This window comes from Bombus pascuorum, chromosome 8, assembly GCF_905332965.1.
Source record: "Bombus pascuorum chromosome 8, iyBomPasc1.1, whole genome shotgun sequence".
Taxonomy (NCBI): domain Eukaryota; kingdom Metazoa; phylum Arthropoda; class Insecta; order Hymenoptera; family Apidae; genus Bombus; species Bombus pascuorum.
In genome coordinates this window covers 10,625,815-10,648,483 of record NC_083495.1, presented here as the reverse complement: position 1 = coordinate 10,648,483, position 22,669 = coordinate 10,625,815, and the positions used below count along the sequence as shown (strand labels likewise).

At 36.5% G+C, this 22,669-nt stretch overlaps 1 protein-coding gene across 9 annotated transcripts in view; it reads right to left on the bottom strand.

The window, feature by feature from the left end:
* LOC132909776 (serine/threonine-protein phosphatase 2B catalytic subunit 2-like) overlaps positions 1-22,669 on the bottom strand; it is a 234,993-nt gene that overhangs the window by 38,741 nt on the left and 173,583 nt on the right. For all 9 annotated transcript variants that reach the window (XM_060964859.1, XM_060964861.1, XM_060964866.1 and 6 more), the window contains exon 6: positions 9,104-9,243. In XM_060964859.1, coding sequence (XP_060820842.1) covers positions 9,104-9,243 — 140 coding nt within the window. The remainder of the gene's footprint in view (positions 1-9,103; positions 9,244-22,669) is intronic.

Genomic DNA, 22,669 nt, shown 5'->3' with positions numbered 1-22,669 from the left:
AATGGATCCCTTTGTATCAAAGCTTAATTTAATAGAAATACATTCAAGAAGATGTTTGAACACTTGCAGTATAAAATTTCTACATCCATATTCTACATGTTATGTAAATCATTCAGAAAGTTCATTAGCGCTGTAGCAAGATACCTTGATGAAATTTGAAACCTAACTCTAACCCTAATCAATCTGAAAAATATATATAGACATTAGAAAATATTTATTGCAATACTTATTAAAGAATCAGGAAGTATATATTACAGCCAGCTGAAGCATGTAACAAGTGTTGGGTATAATCCTACAGAATATTGAAATTTATTAATATAATGAATTATCGTCTGTTTAAATACTTCTTTACCTTTGCTATACCAAATATCTTATAATTTTTAGACATTACAAAATATTTATTGCAATACTTATTAAAGAATCAGGAAGTATATATTACAGCCAGCTGAAGCATGTAACAAGTGTTGGGTATAATCCTACAGAATATTGAAATTTATTAATATAATGAATTATCGACTGTTTAAATACTTCTTTACCTTTGCTATACAAAATATCTTATAATTTCTAGACATTACAAAGTATTTATTGCAATACTTATTAAAGAATCAGGAAATACACATTACAGCCAGCTGAAGCATGTAACAAGTGTTGGGTATAATCCTACAGAATATTGAAATTTATTAATATAATGAATTATCGACTGTTTAAATACCTTTCTTATATTTGCTATGCCAAATATCTTATAATTTTTTCGTATATGAGTATTTCCAATCTTGTTTCAAATTTTACAAATATTTTTTATCTACATCTAGATCATGTTCATACGTAAATCGTACGAAACACGTTCACATATTCACGTATTCACCTTTTTATTTACATATCCGGATATTTTCAAATTTGTTGCAAACTTTACCGATACAATCATGATAGCCAAATCTCGTAATAGTGCGAATGAAATTTCAGAAGGTTTCCTATAACACGCGCAATTTCTAAGCCCCCGTGTACGCTCTAGTAAATGTTTAACCTATTGAACATAAATTAACTACGATAAGATGTTGAATATGGCTGGCCAGGGCAAAGAGGCTTTTCATAGGCACGCGATAATTGCAAAAAATGCAAATTACACCGAGCGTTAAAAGAGAGAATAATATTCGAGGCAAGAATAATAGTAAATTTCCATTAACGACACGGTTAAAGAGGAAGTTCGGTAGAACGAGGAAGGGTGGTGAAAAATTGCTCGCAACTCTTGCAGTATAAAATAGGCAAGCATGGTTCGTTGTGATGATAATATTCGCGGGATTCTTTGGTGAATACAACACGAACAGTACGATGGTAATCCCGTAATGGCCGTGGCGCTATAAAGAAATCGTTCGAGATGGCTGGTGCACCTCCGCGTCGTCGTAGGATCTCGAAAGGCAGACTCGTAAAAAGCTCGCGTGTGAACCGTCTATCCTACTTCTTCTCTGCGTTCTATTTCACCCTTGTAAACGCAGTGACCTTCATTCGTTCGTACGGGTCACGTAAAACGCGTGACAACCTTTTCGATCACCTTGCCTCGCTAATTAGTCGGTTTATGGCCGAGTTTCTCTGAAGATTACCGAATTATGTTAAACAGTATGTACAGAACTTGAATTTCTGCTTCAAGGTCATTATCGGCTATAGAATTTGCTTAAAAGTTGGAAAAAGTTACGCGATCGTTAAAAGATCGTTTAATTCGATGTTTCATATTTAACAAAGAGAATATAAATTACAAATATATAATACGGAGAATTTGATGAAAAAAGGTATCAGGTATTATAAAATTTATCAAAATGCTAAAGTATCAAATTTGGTTTACCGTTCACCAAATTTGCCAATACTTACTACAATAGTAAACATTTATTACAGTCTCGAGTTTGCTAAAAGTTGGAAATTTTCAAAATCTTCGAAATTTAAATTTTAAACGTGAACTTTCCTATTAATTTAAACTCTTCACATCGTCCGTAGATACCTATGCAAAGTTGTAGGAAACCATAGCTATTTTGGCTGAGAAATTCCACATGCCGAGCACGTGTTTCGAAAGCTGGTAGAATTGAGACTGCACAAAGCCTCTGGCGACTTTACAAAGACATCGTGAACCAATTGAAATATAATTTATATCGATCGAAATTCGACGAAATCGAGTACAGAGAGAATTACACGGGTGCAACAGCCTCGTGTCCAATAGGAAAGCACGACAGCTTTTCGACGAGCGCGAACTATCTGTCGACTGTCAGATTCGATGGAATTGTGTCATGGGCAAAATATTGCGCGTTTTATCGCCGGTCTATGACACGATGATTTATCGTGGCACACCGTTTACACCGAAAACGCATTTAATTTTAGCGGAAATTCTAGAGTCAGCTTTTACGGTCGCTTCCATTGCCAAAACTATTGTTGGTCCGTTGTAAACCCTCGAACGAGGGTTTCTTGTGCTTCGCATTAGAGCGACGAGAATGTAGAAGCTGACCTAGCGATCTGAAAGTCCTACTTCTTATTTTCTTATTATTCTATATTTATTCTAATATATACTTCTCTATTCATTTTTATACATACTCTTATATTTATTATGTTCATTATCGGAAGCTACTTAAAAAAAGAAAAAGAAAAAACGAAGATCAGATTAGCTTGGGTGTTTTCCCTTTAGATTTTCTAAAAAATTCATTCAAAATCCCCTACTTCCAAGAATCGAGCTTGGAAAGAAGAAGAACCGGGGAGGAACAAAAATTTGCCAGAGAAAATGAAAATACTGCTTAACACTAGGAGACGTTGCTCTTCGAAATTTTCTAAAAATTCATCAAAAATTTCCTGTTTTCAAAAATTCAATCGCGAAAGAAGAACTGAGAAAGAGCGAAGACATTGCCTGAGGGTGAAAGTCTTCCCTTTCAAATTTGTATAAAATGTATCCAAAATTTCCTATTTCAACGTCATCAAAAGGCTTCTTCGTTGAACCAGAAAAGAATAAAAAATCGTCGGAAGAAATTAAAAAGAAACCACTCAACACCAGCAGACTATTTCTTAAAATTTCTCAGAAATGTCCTAGACCCCAAAAACAGATTGTAAACGATTCGAAACATTGGAATTATTTAAATGAAACGCAAAGTAGATTAGTACGACAGCAAGGAGCCATCGACGGATCCACGTACGTGAAATTGGTTCGAAGGTTGGCCGGAAGTACGGTGCAAGGGAGGCTTAAAACGTTCTCGACAATTTTACTGGGGTTTGCTGCAAGCCGCACGCGAGGCTGCACGCGAAATTTCACGATAACTCCTCCTCTCTTCTTCTCGCCGTCTTTGTCCGACTTTTTCCCTCTCGCACACTCGCCCCTCTCGCGGCGGAGTAATTTTATCCGGCGATCGAGCACGATAACAGAGGCACGGGCCGAGAGCGTTTATAAATTATAATGCGGCCGATAAATCATCAGCATCTGACGGGGGTCATCTCGCGAATCGATCGTCCACGCTCGCGCGAGCGATCCGGGGCGGAAAGAGAGAAACGGATCGCGGACGAATCAATTAGTTAATAAGCTTGGTCGAGCGCGTTAACACATTGTTGACCGGTCACGGATGAACTCGTGTTTCTCGTGCATAAAGTTGAGTTGTTCGATTTTATATAAAATAGCACGCCTTAGCTTTTTGCGTAAAACAACCGGTCAACGATGTGTTAATATCTTTTACCCTCGCGCGTCGTACGGATAATTCCTGGTATTTATATTGTTGTTATCATCGTCAGTTGGTTTTTCTTTTTAAGTAAATTTATCATTATGAATATGGATGACGATTCGAGGATCGATGTACGCGGAATTAAACGGGATTAAAATTCGAAATTATTCAATTTTCGTTGCTATAGCTGTACGTAATCTCTCTATCATTGTACTGGGACATTGTATATTTTTGTTTCAAAGGTAAACGGGATTACAGAGAAAATCGTTGAGTGTAAGTTGATAAAGCAATTTTGTTAAAGTAACTGCTATATTATCTGCACTGAACATTTCATGAATAATAATAATGATATTATTGAACGGAAATATCGTATACTCTCTTCTCCAATTTTTATATCAGAGTCATTAAGCGAAAATTTAGAAGTCTCATTTATTTTTAGTTAACTTGTAATTATTCGTACTATTTACCTTTAACTTGCTTATTTTATATTTTCATCGCAAGCAGTAGTTTCATTTTTTAAGATAATCCAAAAAATAACAAAAAGTATTTCAATTTATTAGAAGTAGTAAAAATAAAAGTCTACTTTACTCGCAGTTCTAACGTTTTACAGTTAAATAAACGCAATAGCTTGAGTAGCTATTTTTCAAGTAGAAATTACGCAAGATCGAAGATCGTAGTCGAAGTTGGAAATAAATTTCGTGAATGGCGAGATTAGGGAAGAGAAAAAGGAATTGTTAAAAATCTTTGGCAATTATATATGGAAACAAATGTCACGAAGCAGTAGCTTTTAGCACGATAACTATCCCACAGGGCCATCAGCTTCCGGCGAATGTGCAATTTGTATGAAACGACGCGCTCGTAGTTTTAATGGCGAACAACGATTCAGTGCTCTCATAAATCCGCTCGTATCGCCCATAATTAATGACGCATCGCAGTACCTGAAATAATGAGCTATGTAGAATCCATCATAAAACCCTGTGTGACTTGAATTTCGATATTAAACTAAAATAGCCCCTTCGTTAACAGAAAAATTTTATACCTTTGATAATTTAATTATGAATATTATTTTCACCAATTAAATATGAGATTTATAGGAATATGAATATGAAATCATATGGTTGTTTTTCATCCATACATAATTGGAATTAATTTTTCACAAGCGAAACGAATGAATTTCATAAATATTTGATTTTAATATCTGCGTAATTAGCGTAATTAGTATCTAAACGTTCAAAGAGCGAATGACTTATTTCTATAAAGATACTTGTTTGAAAGAAGTGGCGCGAATAAATGTAAATTGCAAATAATAATATGTGTAACGTCATTACTTCTTTACTTTTCTAATTTATACAGTTAATCAGTGTGGCTTTTCAGTGGTTTAATTGGTCACTGTGGTCGTTGTGAACGGTGCTTAAAGGTAGTTTGCGGCCTTGCCTTTACCTTGGCTCGAACGTTTCTCGCGGCCCTTGGCCACGTCAGTTATAGGCGCGCGAAAAAGGTCAGTCGACTGACGTCTAGCGCTTAATTTGTTTACACGAACACACCGGCCGTGTTCAACGTAGACGCCAGCGATGCTGGTCGTCGTAAATGCCTTCGAAACGCTGTTAACATATCCGGATTCGAAGAAATCTTCTGGAAAATAACTCTTTTAAACTAACTTCCTAAAAAAGAAGAAAAACAAGGGAGAAATTCCAGAAAGATGTTCAAACGTCAATTAATTTTAATCCAGAATCATACATAGCGTCTTGAAACACTGAAAGTTTCGATATACCCAAAAATTCATGAAAATGTCACTTAACAAGTAAACCATTCAGCAGCCACGTTAAAATCATTGAAAGAACTAGAGAAAAGCGACGATGTTACGAACACTATTTTCTTAAATTTATTAAAAAATCTATTATCGCATACGTATGTCCTCCGAAGATAAATAAATATATGAAAGTATCTACGATAAGTGTTAAAAGCGAGTATGCACCTTAAAGGCACGAGATTCATGCAGCAACTCTTACACATATGTTGCACAAATTGCAAATTCATTGAAAAGATATAAAATATGTGGAAATTGTCATTCTTGAATCTGACTGTATGCAATAAAACTATGAAATTGATAAGAAATAAAATCAGCCAGTTTGACCAGTCAGTTCTTGAGAGAGAGAAAGAGACAGAGAGAGTCAAATTTGTCCAGTCAGATCGTATTGTATAATTTAGTGTATGCGTCGGGTGGCCGATATTTTCGAACGAACGAGCAATATTATTTTCGAACGTACGTCGATAGATGGTGGTTTGTCCCGAAATTCGCGTCAATTATGTACTTTATCGAGGACGCCAATGTAGAACAGTGGATGGCTTTCAGTAGAACGAGTCGACGCATGGTCAGACAACCGACTGGGATTTCGCGACTAAAGCAACTTTGTGTGCCGCGAACGAATTTAAACGAAACACAATTGCCCTTCATTAGCCAGGCTAATTGCCGGCGGAGACCGAACGTGCCCTAGTTAAATCGTAGTTCGTAAACAACGCTAATCAGTCGTCGTGTAATTATTGGGGCTTCGATGGAAAGGCACGCGTTTGGCCAGGCCGACTGGAAAATTCGTCATCGTGCTACTTGTAATTTTACCATCTACCATGAGGTAAATAGTTTTTGAGTAAATATTCGCACTGAAGATTGCGTCGCTCAACGATTGTTTAAATAAATAATGCTTACATGAAAATCATAATTTACGTGCTAGATATTGGATAATTAACATTAACCTTACCAGACACGGTCAAATGACTGGTTTCGAAATTTAAATTTAAAATTATACCTTCATAGTTATTTCTTTTGTTTGTCTAATTTTATGTAAATTCGTATATTAAGCAAAATTGAAAAATTAGTGTTAATGAAGGAATATAGTAAGTAAATAACTTTTGTGTTAAATATAGGATAACTAGTAAGCGATTTATTACAATATCTTGTTACTTGAACAATTAATTACCATGCAGTTAATACTGGTATCTTGGTCATTCATATTCATATTCATATTTGTAGCCAAGGTATTTTGGAAGCAAACACATTACAAAGTTGGATAGGCGTAGTTACAAAACAAATTATACGTCAAGGGTTTAATAGTTTGGTGAACACGTAGCTTTCAACATCATGGTGAAAATTCGATGAGAGGAGGTTACATCAGATATTTCATTTAAGTCGAAATTTGAAGAGACACGTTCGATTGAAACGTCACGTCGCGTCCTGTTGTCTGCTCAAGCGTGCATGGAGATATTCAGAATGGAAAAATTTAATAAAAATGTTATACTCTATTGTACATTCTACTTTCATGAACCGATCATTTGCAATATCTGCGAGTGTTATACTTTTGAAATTCCAAGTCGTCGTCCGATCTAACAGGAAAAGTAAAAATTAAAAGAATGAAACTTTTTAAATCGAAAACTGCGGAAAAGTTAAATGTATTTTTTCGAAAGTTTTCAGAAACTTTCTGCAAACTTTTAATTAAATCGCAAACAATGATTCGTAGCAATACGATAATATAAGAGATTCGGAAGCGGAAATAAACGAGTCAGAAATCACAAGCAGTGCTCGCGAAAAATTGTTCGACTCGGATACATCGATTTTTCATGAAATATAAAGATACAATGTGTGGTCGTCACTTACGTTATTTCTATCGTTCGTTACTATTTCGATGCCCACGTTTACTTATAAAACGTTGATCTACTTTAAAGTAGAAAAAAAGCGTCGTTCATCTTCTTTATTAAAATGCTAATATTTAAACTCCAATAGCCAGTGGAGTTTTTCACTCGTTCTTGTCCATTCATTTATCAACGGGACACAAAAGAATTTAAAAAGATAGAAAATGTAATCCAAAAGTTTCCTTTGTTTCTGTCAGAATTATATCGGCGATTTTCTTAGTAGATTTCCCGCGTGCCGTGGCAGGAAGAATTCCTGATACGTGTAAAACCTTCCATCAAGCTCGGTCAAAGGAACCGCCACTCAAATTTTATTTAATCGCTTTGTCAATTAGTTAAAAAAAACACGATTGATACAGTGTGGAGTTTTACGGCAATTTATATCTTTATGAACGTAATTAGTACGTAATTTAAATATTACACGTAATTAGAGCGGAAATATTTATATAATGACATTTCTTTACATTGCAAATATTCTATATTTCCTTTGTATTTTTAAATATCATAGCGGGTATTTCTTTATTTTATTCTTTAATATATTTTTACACCTTTAAATGGATAAAAATTCGCAGTTTAGTTATAATTAATAGAATACTATATTTCAGACCTCCTACATTTTTCATATATTGCGTATTCTATGCATTTTCCTAGCTTTAAACGTTCCATAAATTCATAAATATCAACGGCATGGTTACTAATTTCTTTGAAAAATGTAGAAAATAAAGCAAGGTAAAATAAAAATGAAAATGTCGTCAGTAGACGAGGCCGTTGACACGGAATTTGCTGTAAAGCCGACTCGTTTGGTGTTTCACGATCGCTTTCGAGTTCGCGACGAACAAACGGCTGGCTAATTATTCGGTGAATAGGATCAAGGGACGAGGGAAAGTGGAAGAGAAACGTGAAAGGCTGTGAGAGATTTTCCCAGGGACAGAAAAGCGACGGGAATGTTCTATAAGGGATGAAAAGAGGTAGGTTGTTTTTAACGTCGCCTAGCAAAGTCATAGTCTGACGTTTTATGGTTTTGAGAGATTAATGAAATAAAGTCGCGTGGCCAAAAGCCAAATTAAAAATTCGCTATTATAAAATTCACGAAAAAGATACACCTAACAATGAATTGTATGATATGATCCAAGTTGCAAAAAATGTATAAAAACATTTCTCAGTGGATCATCATTCATTTGGAAACATATATTTTCTTCTTTAAAGAAACTAAATTTTCCCCATTATTCTACGTAGAAAAGTAGATATTAATAGAAAAATATATACTCGTTATTTCTTCTTATATTTATTAATGTGTTGGTATTTGTTAATATAAAAATATATACTCGTACTAATATACTTGTATATTTCTACTTAAACAAGTAGAGTAAAAGAGCGATGAAAACAATATGGTGTTGGAAAAATATTTAGTTGAAATCGTTCATTATCGATTTGTTTTGTAAGATTTCTTGTTAATTGCAGCCAAAAGAAAGTAGATCATTTTATATGTTACTATACGCATAAGGGTGAGATTATTTGAAAAGAGAATTGTGTAATTACATAATCTGTACAATTACATCATTACACTAACGTGAAAAAATATCGTTCTAGAAAAATAATAAACTTTCGTTCATCGTCAATTTTACCTTAAAATTTCTTTCAAGCTCTAACTAGAAAGCAGTGTATTATCTCGCATATTGCTATATTGTGTATTATATTTTAATATAATAATTAATCTACATATAAAGGAGCTGTGTATTTACCTGTAAAAGTATGAACAACCCCTAACGCTGTTGTGAGAGAAATGTTCGGCGTTCTTCTCGTTGCCGAAGTCCTCCAATGGATCCGACCAGAGCAGATCGCACATCGGCCCATACGCCGGCGGCTCTTTGAACCTGTCCAACTGAAACAGCAAAATCAACATCGATCGAATTAGTCGAAGGAACAGGTTTCTCTGATGCAGTCATCGTGTAAACGCATCACGTGTCTAATTATCTAAACGCTCGAATGTAGCGAGGACTCGTTGCTCCAAGCTTCTAATTAACGCTGCTGTGTGTTTTGACATCGACATGTGTACCTCTACCATAACCATTTCTGATTAACTCCAGAAAATCATCGGATCCAATATCCCATTTCCCAACAGATTTATCATATAACTAACTTAGAATCATGTAGCAACGCGAAGATGTAAAAATAATTCAAGATTTATTTGCCGGAAATATTCGTTTTATATGTAGCCTAATGGGAATGTGTTTGAAATATTTGTTTGCCAGAAATATCGAGTTATAACATGCAACAGTTGCTTGTCAATAATATTCATTTTATACGTGGTCTAATGGAAATAAATGTACGAAATACGACGAAAATAAGAAACGTTTGAATAAAATGATATTATGAAACGACATCACGTTTTTCATTCGATGTGAATATATAAATACGATTTAGTTGTACGAATAATTTTGTTACTTGGAAGAAAGCTCCGAGAAAGAAACATGTAATGCAACAGTTCTCTTGCATCGATCCATGAAATGAATAAAATTTACTCCACAGTATATCGCTCTATATTATTTCATTTTATCTCGCGATATTCTTTTTCACCCCTAATCATGTTATACGTGTTAAACGCCCAAACATTCAAATTCTCATAGAAAATTCAATTTTTCTAATTAAGAAATAGTAATAATTTTATTAATTATTTAGTTTATTTATCCACCAATGGCGACAATATTAATTTTCCTGATTAAACGATAAATATTGAGAATTTCTTACGAACGCGCCAACATCCGCAGTCAACTCGAATAAACACAGTAACCATTTCTCTCTGGAAATCGATATGAAAACCACTGAATCGAGTTCCGATGACAAGGAACTCGACTATGAGGTTCGCGTGTCACTTAATTGCGCGTTATTTAATTTACTCGCGATCGAGGATTCGTTTAAAATACCCCGTGAAAGAGAAAAATGAAGAAGAGGAGGAGGAGGAGGAGGAGGAAGGAGAGTGGTTTACGCTCTCTCGATGGAGAAACTAGGTAGACGAGCCACTTATTTACTCGAAGGAGACACACACACACACGTATAAAAACACACACAGGCAGAGAGCTAGAAGGAGAGCAGATTCGCTTCTGGAGTGGTGTTTCCGCGTCATAAAGCATTCACGAACTCTGGCCTAGATTTATTCCGGGCTTGTGTCGAACCGCTCGTTGGAATCAAAGAAAAATCAGAGAAATTCCAACCCGGTAACTTTTACCCTGCCTCTCGTTCGAACGGTTACCGAAAGAACCACGCAAAGACACATCTCACAGGAAGGGAAGAAAAATTTTAAATATTTCAACGATATCAGTGGATCGGACAGCTAACGCCCTATTTTTCCCATGTTTCCCTCTTCAACTTTTTATTATATTCGTGTTTCACTCTCTTGTGTGTTCTATCGAGCGTAAATATAACGAAAGGAAAAAAGGGAAGAGATAGCTTGGAAAATATTGAGATTCAAATATTTGGAAATTAATGGAAAGAAGTTAATTTTGGTGCAAGAGTCGATGGTTGCTCGACTAATTGGATGTTTATGAGACGAAACAAATTTAACAAGAATTAGCGTTGCAAAGTTTCCATCGCGAAATAAGAACAAGAAGAGTAAATAGAAATTGATGCAGAAAATGGCCGTCAATCAATTTCCACAGCCTCTAACTACAAAGCATCTAAATATTCAAGTATCTGAAAATTAATTAAAATAATTGAATTTTGGTCGAAGATCTGAAGTTCCTTTGATTAATTATAAGATAAAATAAATTTAGCAGCAGCTTTGATCGCGAAGTTTTCATCATGAAATACGAACAAGAAAAGTAGATCAAAATTAATGTGGAAAATCCCCGTAAATCAATTTCCAAGCTTAAAACACAAAGCATTTAAAGATTCAAATATTTGATGATTAATTAAAATGAAATTTTGCTTCAAGATTTGACGTTCCTTTGATTAATTAGAAGATACAATAAATTTAACATCAACTTCCGTTGTAGATTCTCCATCGGGAAATAAGAAACAAGAAAAGTAGATGAAAATTAATCTGCAAAATCTCCATAAATCACCTTTCAATCTCAAACTACGGAGTATCTAAAGATACGAGTATCTGAAAATGAATTCAAAGAATTTAATTTCGGTCGACGATTTGGCGTTCCTTTGGCTAATTACAGGATAAAATAAATTTACCAACAACTTTCATCGCGAAGTTTCCATCGTGAAATCAGAACAAGAAAGGTAGATGAAAATTAATGAACAAATTCTTCGTCGATTAATTCTCAGCCATAAAATGCAAAGCATCTAAAGAAAATGAAAAAAAAACCCTCAAAATTCAGTATATATCTTGCGATTACTTGTAAACTAACATAAACCTGACAGCAAATAGAAACGAAAAGAAGAGATAGGACGAACAGAAATCGCGCGTCGACCATTGGAAAGGGAAGTGGTTTACAGAGGCTCTCGACGTCGAAACGTTTCCAATAATTATCCGGTCGTAATTACCCAACTACGAGAGCTGACTTAACGTTGACGTATCGACGTTGTCTCACTGTTTATCGTGCAGCGGAGACCTCAGTCGTGGACTACAAGTTTTGATCATAATGGGTAATGCTAATTATGTTCAATGGCATTAGTTCCCAGTGCACAGTGGCTGGCTGCGTGTGCCTCACGCACATGGCTACAAGTATGTATGTATATATATACACAATATATGTATATGTATACATACACACGTACATGAAGGAAACGAGAATGCAGTTTACAGTGTAACGAGCAGTTCGCACCTAATAATAGCAAACGTAATATTACCGGCGTTATTACCCTTGCCAAAGTAGCTTCGTCGTTTTCGCCACTAAATCCGCTTTAACTTCGAAACGATCGAATTGGACGACGAAGTTGATTGCATTCCATTGGTATTGCCGGTGTAAATTGTTGCAATTGTCCCTTTGGGAAAGGAAATTTCGACGGAGGATGGTAGATTATTGAAATTCATTGAGATTGGGAAATTAAAAATCGGCCACCTGAATTACTGTACTGTTTCCTAGGGAAAAGAAAATGCGACGGAGGATGGGGTGGATTATTGAGATTATTATTAGGGCAGGGAAATTTCAAATCTGAAATTGCTGCGTTGTTCCTTTAAAAGAGGGAGAGTGCGCTGGCGGGTACGGGATTATCGGGATTTATTAGACTAGGGAGATTTAAAATCTGAAACAGTTGCAAGAGAAATTTTGCTTGTCGGTAAATAAAAAATTATGGTCATTGTGTTAGAAATAATGTATTATGTAAATTTAAGCGTTATTACTCTGGAAAATAGAATCAAGGTGGATTATTAAATTATTAATGGGAAATTGCTGAAATTATTAATGTGGAAAGAATTTAACACTTGTAGAACTCCGGTAGTTTATAATTACATTTGCATAATCTGGCGGTAGAAATGTAACAAATTTCAACAATAAAAATATTCATAGTTTTTAAGTCGTTCCTTTTTGGTCACCTTATTTTACTTTCATTTTATTACAGTTAAATTCAATTAAATTCCATAAAGGGAAGTTTCTAATTTGCATGAAAAAATTTTTTAATTAAGAAGAAAGAGGTGTTTCCGCGTGCATTTTAATGAAATAATAAGCGATTTTAAAAAGATAGCGCCAGCCATGTTAGCGCGCGCCGCGTCTGACTAGACGCGTTCCCTTTTCACTTAGTTTTGCGTCACACGCGTACACGCTGTATTTGGAATTAAAGATCTAGTTTATCAATAATTAATCATTCTGATTTATTTATATAATTAATAATGACCTTCTCGATAGTAGTAAGAAGATCATATAGATTATGCTATCGAGAATACTAAAAGGTATGTTTTAAAATAATAAAAAAATACTATAAAGGCGTAGCGAAAAAAAACCTTGCAGCAATAAAAATATATGCCTGAAGAAGAGAATTATAAACGTTGAAAAAACGGGGGAAAATATCAAAAAAGTTGTTGCAGTAATTAAAATAGGGGAAAATGTTAAAAAAGGAGTTGCATTAATTAAAACAGGAAACGAGACAAAAAATAATATGTAAAAAAATTAAAATAGAAATTGTGGCAATAAAGGACGTAGTATAAGAACACAAAGAGAGAACGAAAAAAAAGGTTGAAAGTAATAAAAAAAATATACCAGCAATAAGTAATTGCTGGTAGTAAAAAGAAGAGCAACATGTGTCGCTACATGTATTGCACTAAGAAGAAAGATAGCTGAAATAAGCGCTAAAAAATAGAATTGGAAGAATAACAAGTAAGTGATAGAAAGAGAAAAGATGTAAGAAAGCAAAATACAAATTTGAAATAAGAGAACGCCGTATAGATGTCTACTAAGAAGAAAGAAGAATAAAAATATACAAGGGCGCTACTAAAAAAAAGGAAGTTACAAGCGGTATTTCATAATTCTTCTCAACTTTCTGTCAGTTCGCACCAACATCAAAAACTTCGACGTTCGATCGATCTTTACAGTTTTATTAAATTTCTCCCTTCAGCTACGACTATACGGACTATACTCAACATAATCGCGCTAGTCCACCGCAAGCATATTGCACGTGACAACGTCCAAGTCACGCTAAGAAGGATGATTAAGAAGGATCTATCCGGATGACTGCCAATTGGTACACACAATTGGTAAATATGTATAATCGTGTGTTGCGGTGGAATTTCTCGGTTAGCCGAACGAAATACGACGAAAAAGAGGCGGCGACACAACGGGCGAATCAGTGGCCAAAACATTTGCCATTGGGCAGCGTTCCCGTATCGCGTTTTCTCATCCTCGAACTACAACCACGCGTACGACATCCGCAATTCTACTTTTACCTGGCAACCAAGCCAACAATCGCGTATCTTCTGTTGTAAATTTTCGTAGTGACAGCCGTCAGAAGCAATCAGCGGTCGTTATACACGTGTACCGAATACATACATATGCGTTTCAGGTGATTTTGGTGGCAATGGAACAATTTCGGCATTTTTTATTACGTTCATTTTGCTCAGCTAGAGATATTATAGCGTGCCACTACTGTGATCAACTTATACGAAAGCTGCGAGGCAAAATCGCAAAATGTAAAATTTCAAATTGTTGCTTCTGGGTATCGTTGGAAAATTTCGATAGTTTTGTGACTAGAGTCACTCGACAGATGTGCTGTGATATATCAGGATTTTCTGGAAAATTAGTCGTTATAATGTTATACCAAGGAAGATGGAGCAAAGGATTTACAAATTGTTAAAATTGTGTAATTAGCAAATTATTATTAAACTGTTTAGTCGATAGCTGAGATTTTGAAACGAAAAAATCGCGAAAGGACATGCACGCGTTCGGTGGGATTGTCGACAGATAGAAGATAGAAAAAGGAAGGTAATTTTGTAATAAACGAAGGTAATCCCTTGCGCGTGCACCATGATTGCTTGCAATTTCCACTTTTTTTCATCGCGAATGAAACGAAGGAAAAAAGATGAGAGAGGATCTGAAGAAGAGCGGTGTACAGAAAACGACTCAAAGGGAATAAAAACGAGAGAAAAAATAAAGGGGAAACGGAAAAACACTTCCATCAGCCGGAGACAAGTACCAACTTGTACAAAATAATACAGTATTTTGCAAAAATCTTACACCATTCCTATCCTATTGGTTTCACAAAGCGAAGGAATGTTGATCTCCAAGTTTCTTAAGATTTGTATATCAGATTTTTAAAAATTAACAAATGGCTACTATTACCATCTTCAAAAAATACTTGCGTTCATTCACTATATGTACAACAATTGTGAAATAGAATTGGTCGCGATAAATAATTAAATAAAGTTACTTAGATAAAATTAAGTAGAACATTTCCGACAAATACAACTAGAAAAGTATCTTCGTTTGATGCATTAAGACTTTTGCACCGCATGATACATACAACTGGGATGGGGTGAGAAAGAAGGAGAACTGGAAGAGAAGGTTTGCATCTGTTCCGCTAGATTACGAGGTATTTCTCGTGGGAGAAACAGGGGTAGTTAACCCTCTTCTTTCAACTGCATCTCTTCGTTCATCGTACTCTTCTCTTTCAGCTGCAACAATCGTGTGGAACAAAGCAAATGGTGAGCGAAAGAAAGAAAGAAAGAATAAAAGAGCTGAAACGAGATAAAGTTCGACCGATTGAAAATATTCGTCGAGTATCCATAATAATTTGCATCGATGGCTATCGGTTATTCCTCTTCGATATTTAATGCCGCAGGAAGGACTTGAATCGTTCTATTCTGGGCCAGTTCCTCCAACAGCACCGGTATAATTTTAATAATCGCACAAATAAAATATTTGAAAGGCATCGATTTACGAGTTTGGCGGTTACAATATCAAATTTACTAGATTCTCGAAGTCTGACGCATCATCGTTCTCCTATCATTTAAACCACCCCCCTAAGCACATACAAATACGCACTAAAAAGCAAATACTAGATGTCAGTCTCCAGTGTCACGTCCTTGAGAGCAATTTTACAGGACCTTCGCTTTAAACGAAACGTGCGAACACTTCAAACATCACTTTTACCATAATATCTTTCATAAACCACGAAATTCCTTTCTTTTTCACCCCTAACATCTGCCATTCACGAAACCATAAAATCTCCACCCCGCTGAAGAAAAGACGAGAAAAAAGAAAGAAAAGAATTCCTTTGTCTACGTCCCCCTTTAAACTGTCCACTTTCTTTCGCATTTCGCCCCTAGTTCCAAACACGAAATCGATTCTAACTTCTCTCGATCGAGCAATAACGAGGATCATTTATTTCCCTAGCCTAGGGAGGCGTTTCCATCTTCGTCGTCGGAGGTCTATGCAAAATATGCTCGAAATTCGAGCGATAGGCGACTAGGGTGGCGAAGGACACCGGCGACTATGCAATATTTATCAGACCCCTTCTAACTCCTCTCCAACGTCGATACCATCCGCCTCTGTTATGTATTATTCCGCGTGCTTCTATGTAAAAGGTGGGTTTTGCAACCGCGAGCAAGCGATATGAATACCAAATGTTGGTACTCGGCTACACGTTGCTCCTCGTCTTCCGCATTTACATGACCGACGATCTTCGAAAACTGGCCCGATAACAGCCTTCAAGTTTAGTTCTTCTAGCGTGGACAAAGGGATGAACGATTGCCTCTTACATCTATTTCATACCTCTTCTACTAATTTAGCTTCTCCTTCTCCTTTTAAATTTTATTTTAATTGTGATATTTAAGGGTAGACGAGCAACAAGCATTTACACGAGTATCTGTTCCACCAATTTGGTTTCTTCTATTTTTTTTATTTTAATCGCTACATCTAATTTGAATCCATGTAACATACTGTTCCTCCAAAAATCGAAAGATCTCTATAAAAATACAAATTTTCAAAACTCTACAAAAGTAATTGCCTTAAAAGAATCGCTTCCCTATTATCTCCAATCCATTCTCTGATATTTCCGATTTTCCCTAAATTCTTCTCAAAATTTTGATCGCGACATCTAATTTGAATCCACGTAACATACTGTTCCTCCAAACATCGAAAGATCTCTATAAAAATACAAATTTTCAAAACTCTACAAAAGTAATTGCCTTAAAAGAATCGCTTCCCTATTATCTCCAATCCATTCTCTGGTATTTCTGATTTTCCCTAAATTCTCTTCAAAATTTTGATCGCGACATCTAATTTAAATCCACGTAACATACTGTTCCTCCGAAAATCGAAGGATCTCTATAAAAATACAAATTTTCAAAACTCTACAAAAGTAATTGCCTTAAAAGAATCGCTTCCCTATTATCTCCAATCCATTCTCTGACATACCCGATTTTCCCTAAATTCTCTTCAAAATAGTATAACACTCAAAACATTATCAATCAAGGAGTGTCTAACAAAGTTAAGTTCGCTACTGTAGCGAGCGAAAATTCGATACGATTCGCCGCAGGAGGAAGTTTGCGATACACAACGCGCAACTGTAATAGCATGTTAATTACGTCGAATAGCGTTGATGTTTGCTGTACTCCTTCGTGCTTCCACGATTCTCCGTGTTTCTGTGTGTTAGCAACAACACCGTACATCGGATTGTTCACGGTGCAACGAGCAGGCTGCCTGTTAACCGGAAGCTGCACACAGTCGTCGAAAGAATGAGAACCTTATCGATGAAATAGTGTCAACCGCGTCTCAGTAAAGCAATGGCTTTCGATATCGCTAATTATCGTATCTCGTCGTACGTTTCAATCAATTTCGTCGATGTTTCGCGATGGAAACGTTTCGTATTTCGAAACCGACTGACGGTTCAAGGCCATATTATTGCAGGTTCTTTGTGTACCAAAGCAGCGATAAGATGCAGCAGAGTATGGAAGATATGGAGGAAATGGTGGGGGATAGAGTGAGAAACGTGTGGTGGGGAGACCGGCTGCAATGGCCTTGAACGAGGAATTGATTTTAGGCGTGCAATATCGTAGCTATGACGCGCGTGTCGTGATGGTTTCTGTGTCGATTTTTTGAGCAATTTAAGGGCGGTATACTTCATCGGACGTTTATTTAGTTTATTATGAGTATACTAGAAATTTTGAAAGGAGGAATTGTAAGGAGATTAGGTTTCATATGAAACGAAAGTCGCGTGATCGCAGATTTAAATCATTTTAATCAATTAGCATGAAAACACAGAACATCCATCCGCATTAATTTGCATCAATTTTTAAAAATTCACCAATGATTAAACCTACCTTCTTAAAATATAATAAACCAAGAGAGCAACTGAATATGTCCGTGTGAAACGCTACAGTTCTACAATTAATAACTAACTTTCCACTGAATTCCTTAGAACTTACCAATAATTAACTATACCGAGAGATCTTAAATATAAAGAAAAGGGGTCAAGATTAGAAGGTAAGAATGAGCTAAAAGAACGTATAAAGGAGGTAATGAGCGAAAGGCTGAAAACAAAAAGCTCGAAAGAAAGAGCCGAAGGAAATGACACGGTCAGAAAGATGTAGATAATACGAGGAACAATAAAAAGGGCACGTTTACAAAAATGGTAACTACAGACTGGCAATATCAAGGGCAAATGTAACACAAGAGAATATATAACAGTAGATATAACAAAAATTATAAACAAATGAAATACGAAGCAACGACAGAACATCTAGACAATCGTGGTAAAAGCAACAGCCAAAAAAGAATCGTAAGGGTAAGATGTGGCAATTTGGAGAAATCGAGTAGATTTTGGTTAGAGGGGGATAAAAAAATGCAAATTATGCGATAATAGGGAAGAAAATCTGAAGCACTGTGTAACAGAGTGCGAAAAAATGAACAGCTTGAGAGGCAATATGAAAGGAATTAGGGAAAGAAAATATTACGAAGGGGCTGCTAACCGGATTCGTTCCTTAGAGAAAAAGGGAAACAAAAATGCAAAACCACGCCAAAGCTAGCAATAAATAACGTATATGTATATTTATAATTCATAGGTGTCGTGAAGTAGAGGTAGGATATTGATCTATAATTCATACGTACGTATGCGAAGGTTTGGATGGACAAATGTTTCGAAATTGTAACGCCATGTCCTTTTCGAAGCCGCAGTGGCCGAAATTAATAAATATTAATATATATGGGACTGTGAGATGTTTCCCGAGTAAAAAGGAATGTATTATGCAGAGGTCATTTTACAGACCATATCGTGTGCCTGGTATTTTACCTACCGTGTCTTACGACCGTGTCATTAAAATTGCTTATTATACGTACACGTGTATAATAATTAGTCTTAAATACAATACAGTTAGAAAATTCCAGCAAATAAAAAGATTGAAGTTCAGCATCTTTAGTTGAACTCGCAAGCTTCTTTGCTCAGAGAAGTGTCTCAGGTTTCGCGAAAAGAGGGAACTTCCTCCCGTGGGACAAGTTTTAACGACGCTTATAAAAGTGGTTGCCGTGCGCCGAATGCACGGACGGAAACGGATGTGCCCTTTTTATTTCTCTCTCGCCACACTGTACGTGACCGGAGAATAACGTCGGAAACTTCCAACCGACCAGCCCAAGACTTTTCTTCCTCCTTCTATTTCGTGGTCTTTATTCTCGATTTTTCTTCTGCTTTTCCAAGCCAGAGCCGCGAACCGGTGTTCGACGTGCCTCTATACGTGCAGCGTTATTACGGCGAATTTCCTAAGAGCGTGTTACGCGGCACGCATAGGTACACGCCAGGCCGCAATGGCGATTAAGTTAATAGCAGCAACCGATAGCACGCGGGTCCTGCCGCTATTTAAAGCACAAACTGCAGCGTTGCGGCTGATAAAATGCACCAGGCGTTGTTCCGCGGATTCGAGGGCCCTGTCGATGCGTCACGAGCCTGATCGAGCTTTTCAGACCAGCGATCGAAAGCAATTTTTGCAACGAGCAGCCAGTACAAGCATAGAGAATGGTCGAAGAAGGAAGTTAATCGTGTTACGTTCTTCCGGTTATTTTCGATACCATTATATTTTTCTATCGTTAAAAAATATCTCCAAGTTTAGACAAAATATGGAAGAGGTCTTCTTGTTGGCATTTCAATTTTGCCTCAAACGTCTCCTTCAAATTCTTTTTGTTTTCTAAAATAAGGGCAAGATCGAGACATAAAAGTTTATAGCAGGGTTAAGCGTGTTTAGAGAACGTTGCTATAAATAAGCCCAAGCTCTCTTTTTCTTCTGAAATTTTTCTGAAGCCGAGCGTGCCCTCGATAGAAGATAAAATCGAAAACCGCAAGAAAGATTGCCAAAGATATCGATAAGAAATGTTAGAAATTTGTGATAAATTCCGTCAATTTGGATGATAGAGGCTATGATTCCGGCGATCAAAAGCAATTTTCGCAACGAATCAACACAAGCACCGGGAACGATCGAGCAGGAGAAAATTCAAAGAGGATGAACGAAGCGTATGGGAACGGTTTTACGGGCTTTCGCGTCTCAAAGGATCGACGATATCATCCTACTGGGACTGTCGATTTCCATATCAAGCGTGTCGGTTCCTGGTGCCTGTAAAATCGTTCGAAAATAAAACATTGGATCACCATGGTTCGATGTCGAATCGCGAAAGCGGATCACGGAATACTTGCTGGCTTTTGGCGAAGTATACCGCGGCGAAGGATATCGCGAAACACGGCTGGAATTTCTTATCCGTGGCTTTATGATGCGCGCTGATGAAACCTCGTGAATAAATATTAAAAGCTCCCGCGGGACAATCGCGTCGATCGTCTCTCGTCGCATTTCTCGCTGGACCGCAACACAAAGAATCGAGTTAATTGCCTTCGTTCTTCGTCTGTCTCGAAATTACTATTCAAAGACGGCTGGCAGCTTTGTCCGTTTCAGAACGGTTCTTCCGGCTCGAAGATTCGTTTCCTTTGGCGGTTCAGACGTTCTTAGGTAGTTCCTTTGAGGATGCTTCATAGTTTGATTGCGTTAAATGAATATTCGCAACGAGATGTAAGACGGGTGAAATTAGGGGTTGCTGAAGGTCGTTCCTCCACTATGGAAATTGTTTCAGGTCTTCTAAAGTTTTGGATATTTGGCTGGAATTTTACTCGTTGAATTCTCTCGGTGTTACCTTACATAGATTTTGAGAAGAACAGACGGTGGTATTAACGTTAGAAAATTCTATTTCTTGTTTCAGAATTGATCTTTCAACTGGAAGATTCGTTTCCTTTGTAGGTTAAAGTGTTCTCAGGTAATTCCTTCTAGGATGTTTCGTAGTTTGTGATTGTATTAAATGAATATTCACGACGAGATGTAAGATGCGTGAAATTACCAGTTGTTCAAGATCGTTCCTCCACCGTGGAAATAATTTCAGGTCTTCTAGAGTTTTGAATATTCGGCTGAAACTTTGCTCGTTTAATTCTCTCGGTGTTACCTTACATAGATCTCGAGAAGAACAGACGATGGTATCAATATGACAAAATCCTATTTCTTGTTCCACAATTAATCTTTCAACTGAAAGATTAGTTTCCTTTGGTGGTTGAAATGTTCTCAGGTAGTTTCTTTGAGGATCTATAATTTGGTCGAGTTAACGTATGGAATATTCATGACGAGATACAGGTTAGATGAAATTAGATGGTACTCAAGGTCGTTTCTCCAATATGCAAATTATCTGTAATTATCTATAGTTTGTTTCGTTGGAACTTCATTCAGAAGAGAGACGTACGTTGTGTAAACGTTTTCCTGTCAAATGAATATCGAACAACATTTGTGTTCTCGAGTTAGCGAAATTCTGTGCATCGTCTTCGATATGTTTGACACAGTTCACGCGACAACAAGCAGACAGAACAATTTTCCGCGGTTACCAAGAGCCACTCCGATTAAGTTAGTTGGTCTTAAGCATGTTGCAGCGAATAGATCGGTGCGGTGAATAGAACAGCGATTGAATAGCGAGCAACTAGGTATTCGCGTACCACGAAATCCTCTCGTGTCATTGAACTCTATCAACATTCCGCCACATAAATCCACGTAAATCGACATCACCCAACATTCCTCCGTCTTTCACGAAAACTGCATCAACTAGGATCGAACGACAAACAACTTTCTCTCATTTATCTTCACGAATCTTAAACTTGCAAAATTAAAATTACTGCCATGCTCAGAAAATACTATCTGCACTTCGATAAGGAATAAAATATTTCTAACAATTTTTATGAATTTTACGCTTGTCATACTCGTATTCTTTTCTTTGTACTAAACGAAATCGAATAATAAGAAAATCAAGAAGTTCAAGAAGTTTAATCCTTCCGAAAGTAACTTTTAGATTACATGTGCCGTTTAAAAAATTATAATCTACTTTCAATGTATTTCTACTCGAAATTTCACGTATTATAATACGTAATATTATGTCAGCACGTTATTTTTTCCATTATGAAGAGAAACTCGTTCTTTTTTGTTATTTCTGCGATCAAAACTTATTTTATAAACCGATTCGAAAAATCTTATTTTCCCAATTGCAAATTACAAACAAGGACACGACCGAACAGCGAGAGAGCTCCAACTATTTTCACGTGTCTTCAATTCATCATTTCCATCGTTAAAACTTCCTGTTGAGCAAGTATCGATTGCCGCTCGAAAATTTCAAACGCTATACCAGCTGCTATTGGATAAGGAGAAGATGAAAACTCGATGCTGGATTTACTGGGATCCAATCGGTAGAACAACTCGCATAGGTCTTTCCACCCAGTTGAACCGAGCGTCGGGAAAAGTCGCGTCGCGGAAGTACAAACAGGATTTCGCTGCCGTTTCCCGAGGAATCTCATTCCAGGACGAGTGTATCTTTACGAGTGTCGCGGAAATAAAAATCCCCGGAACCTTTCGTGTAACGAGGAAA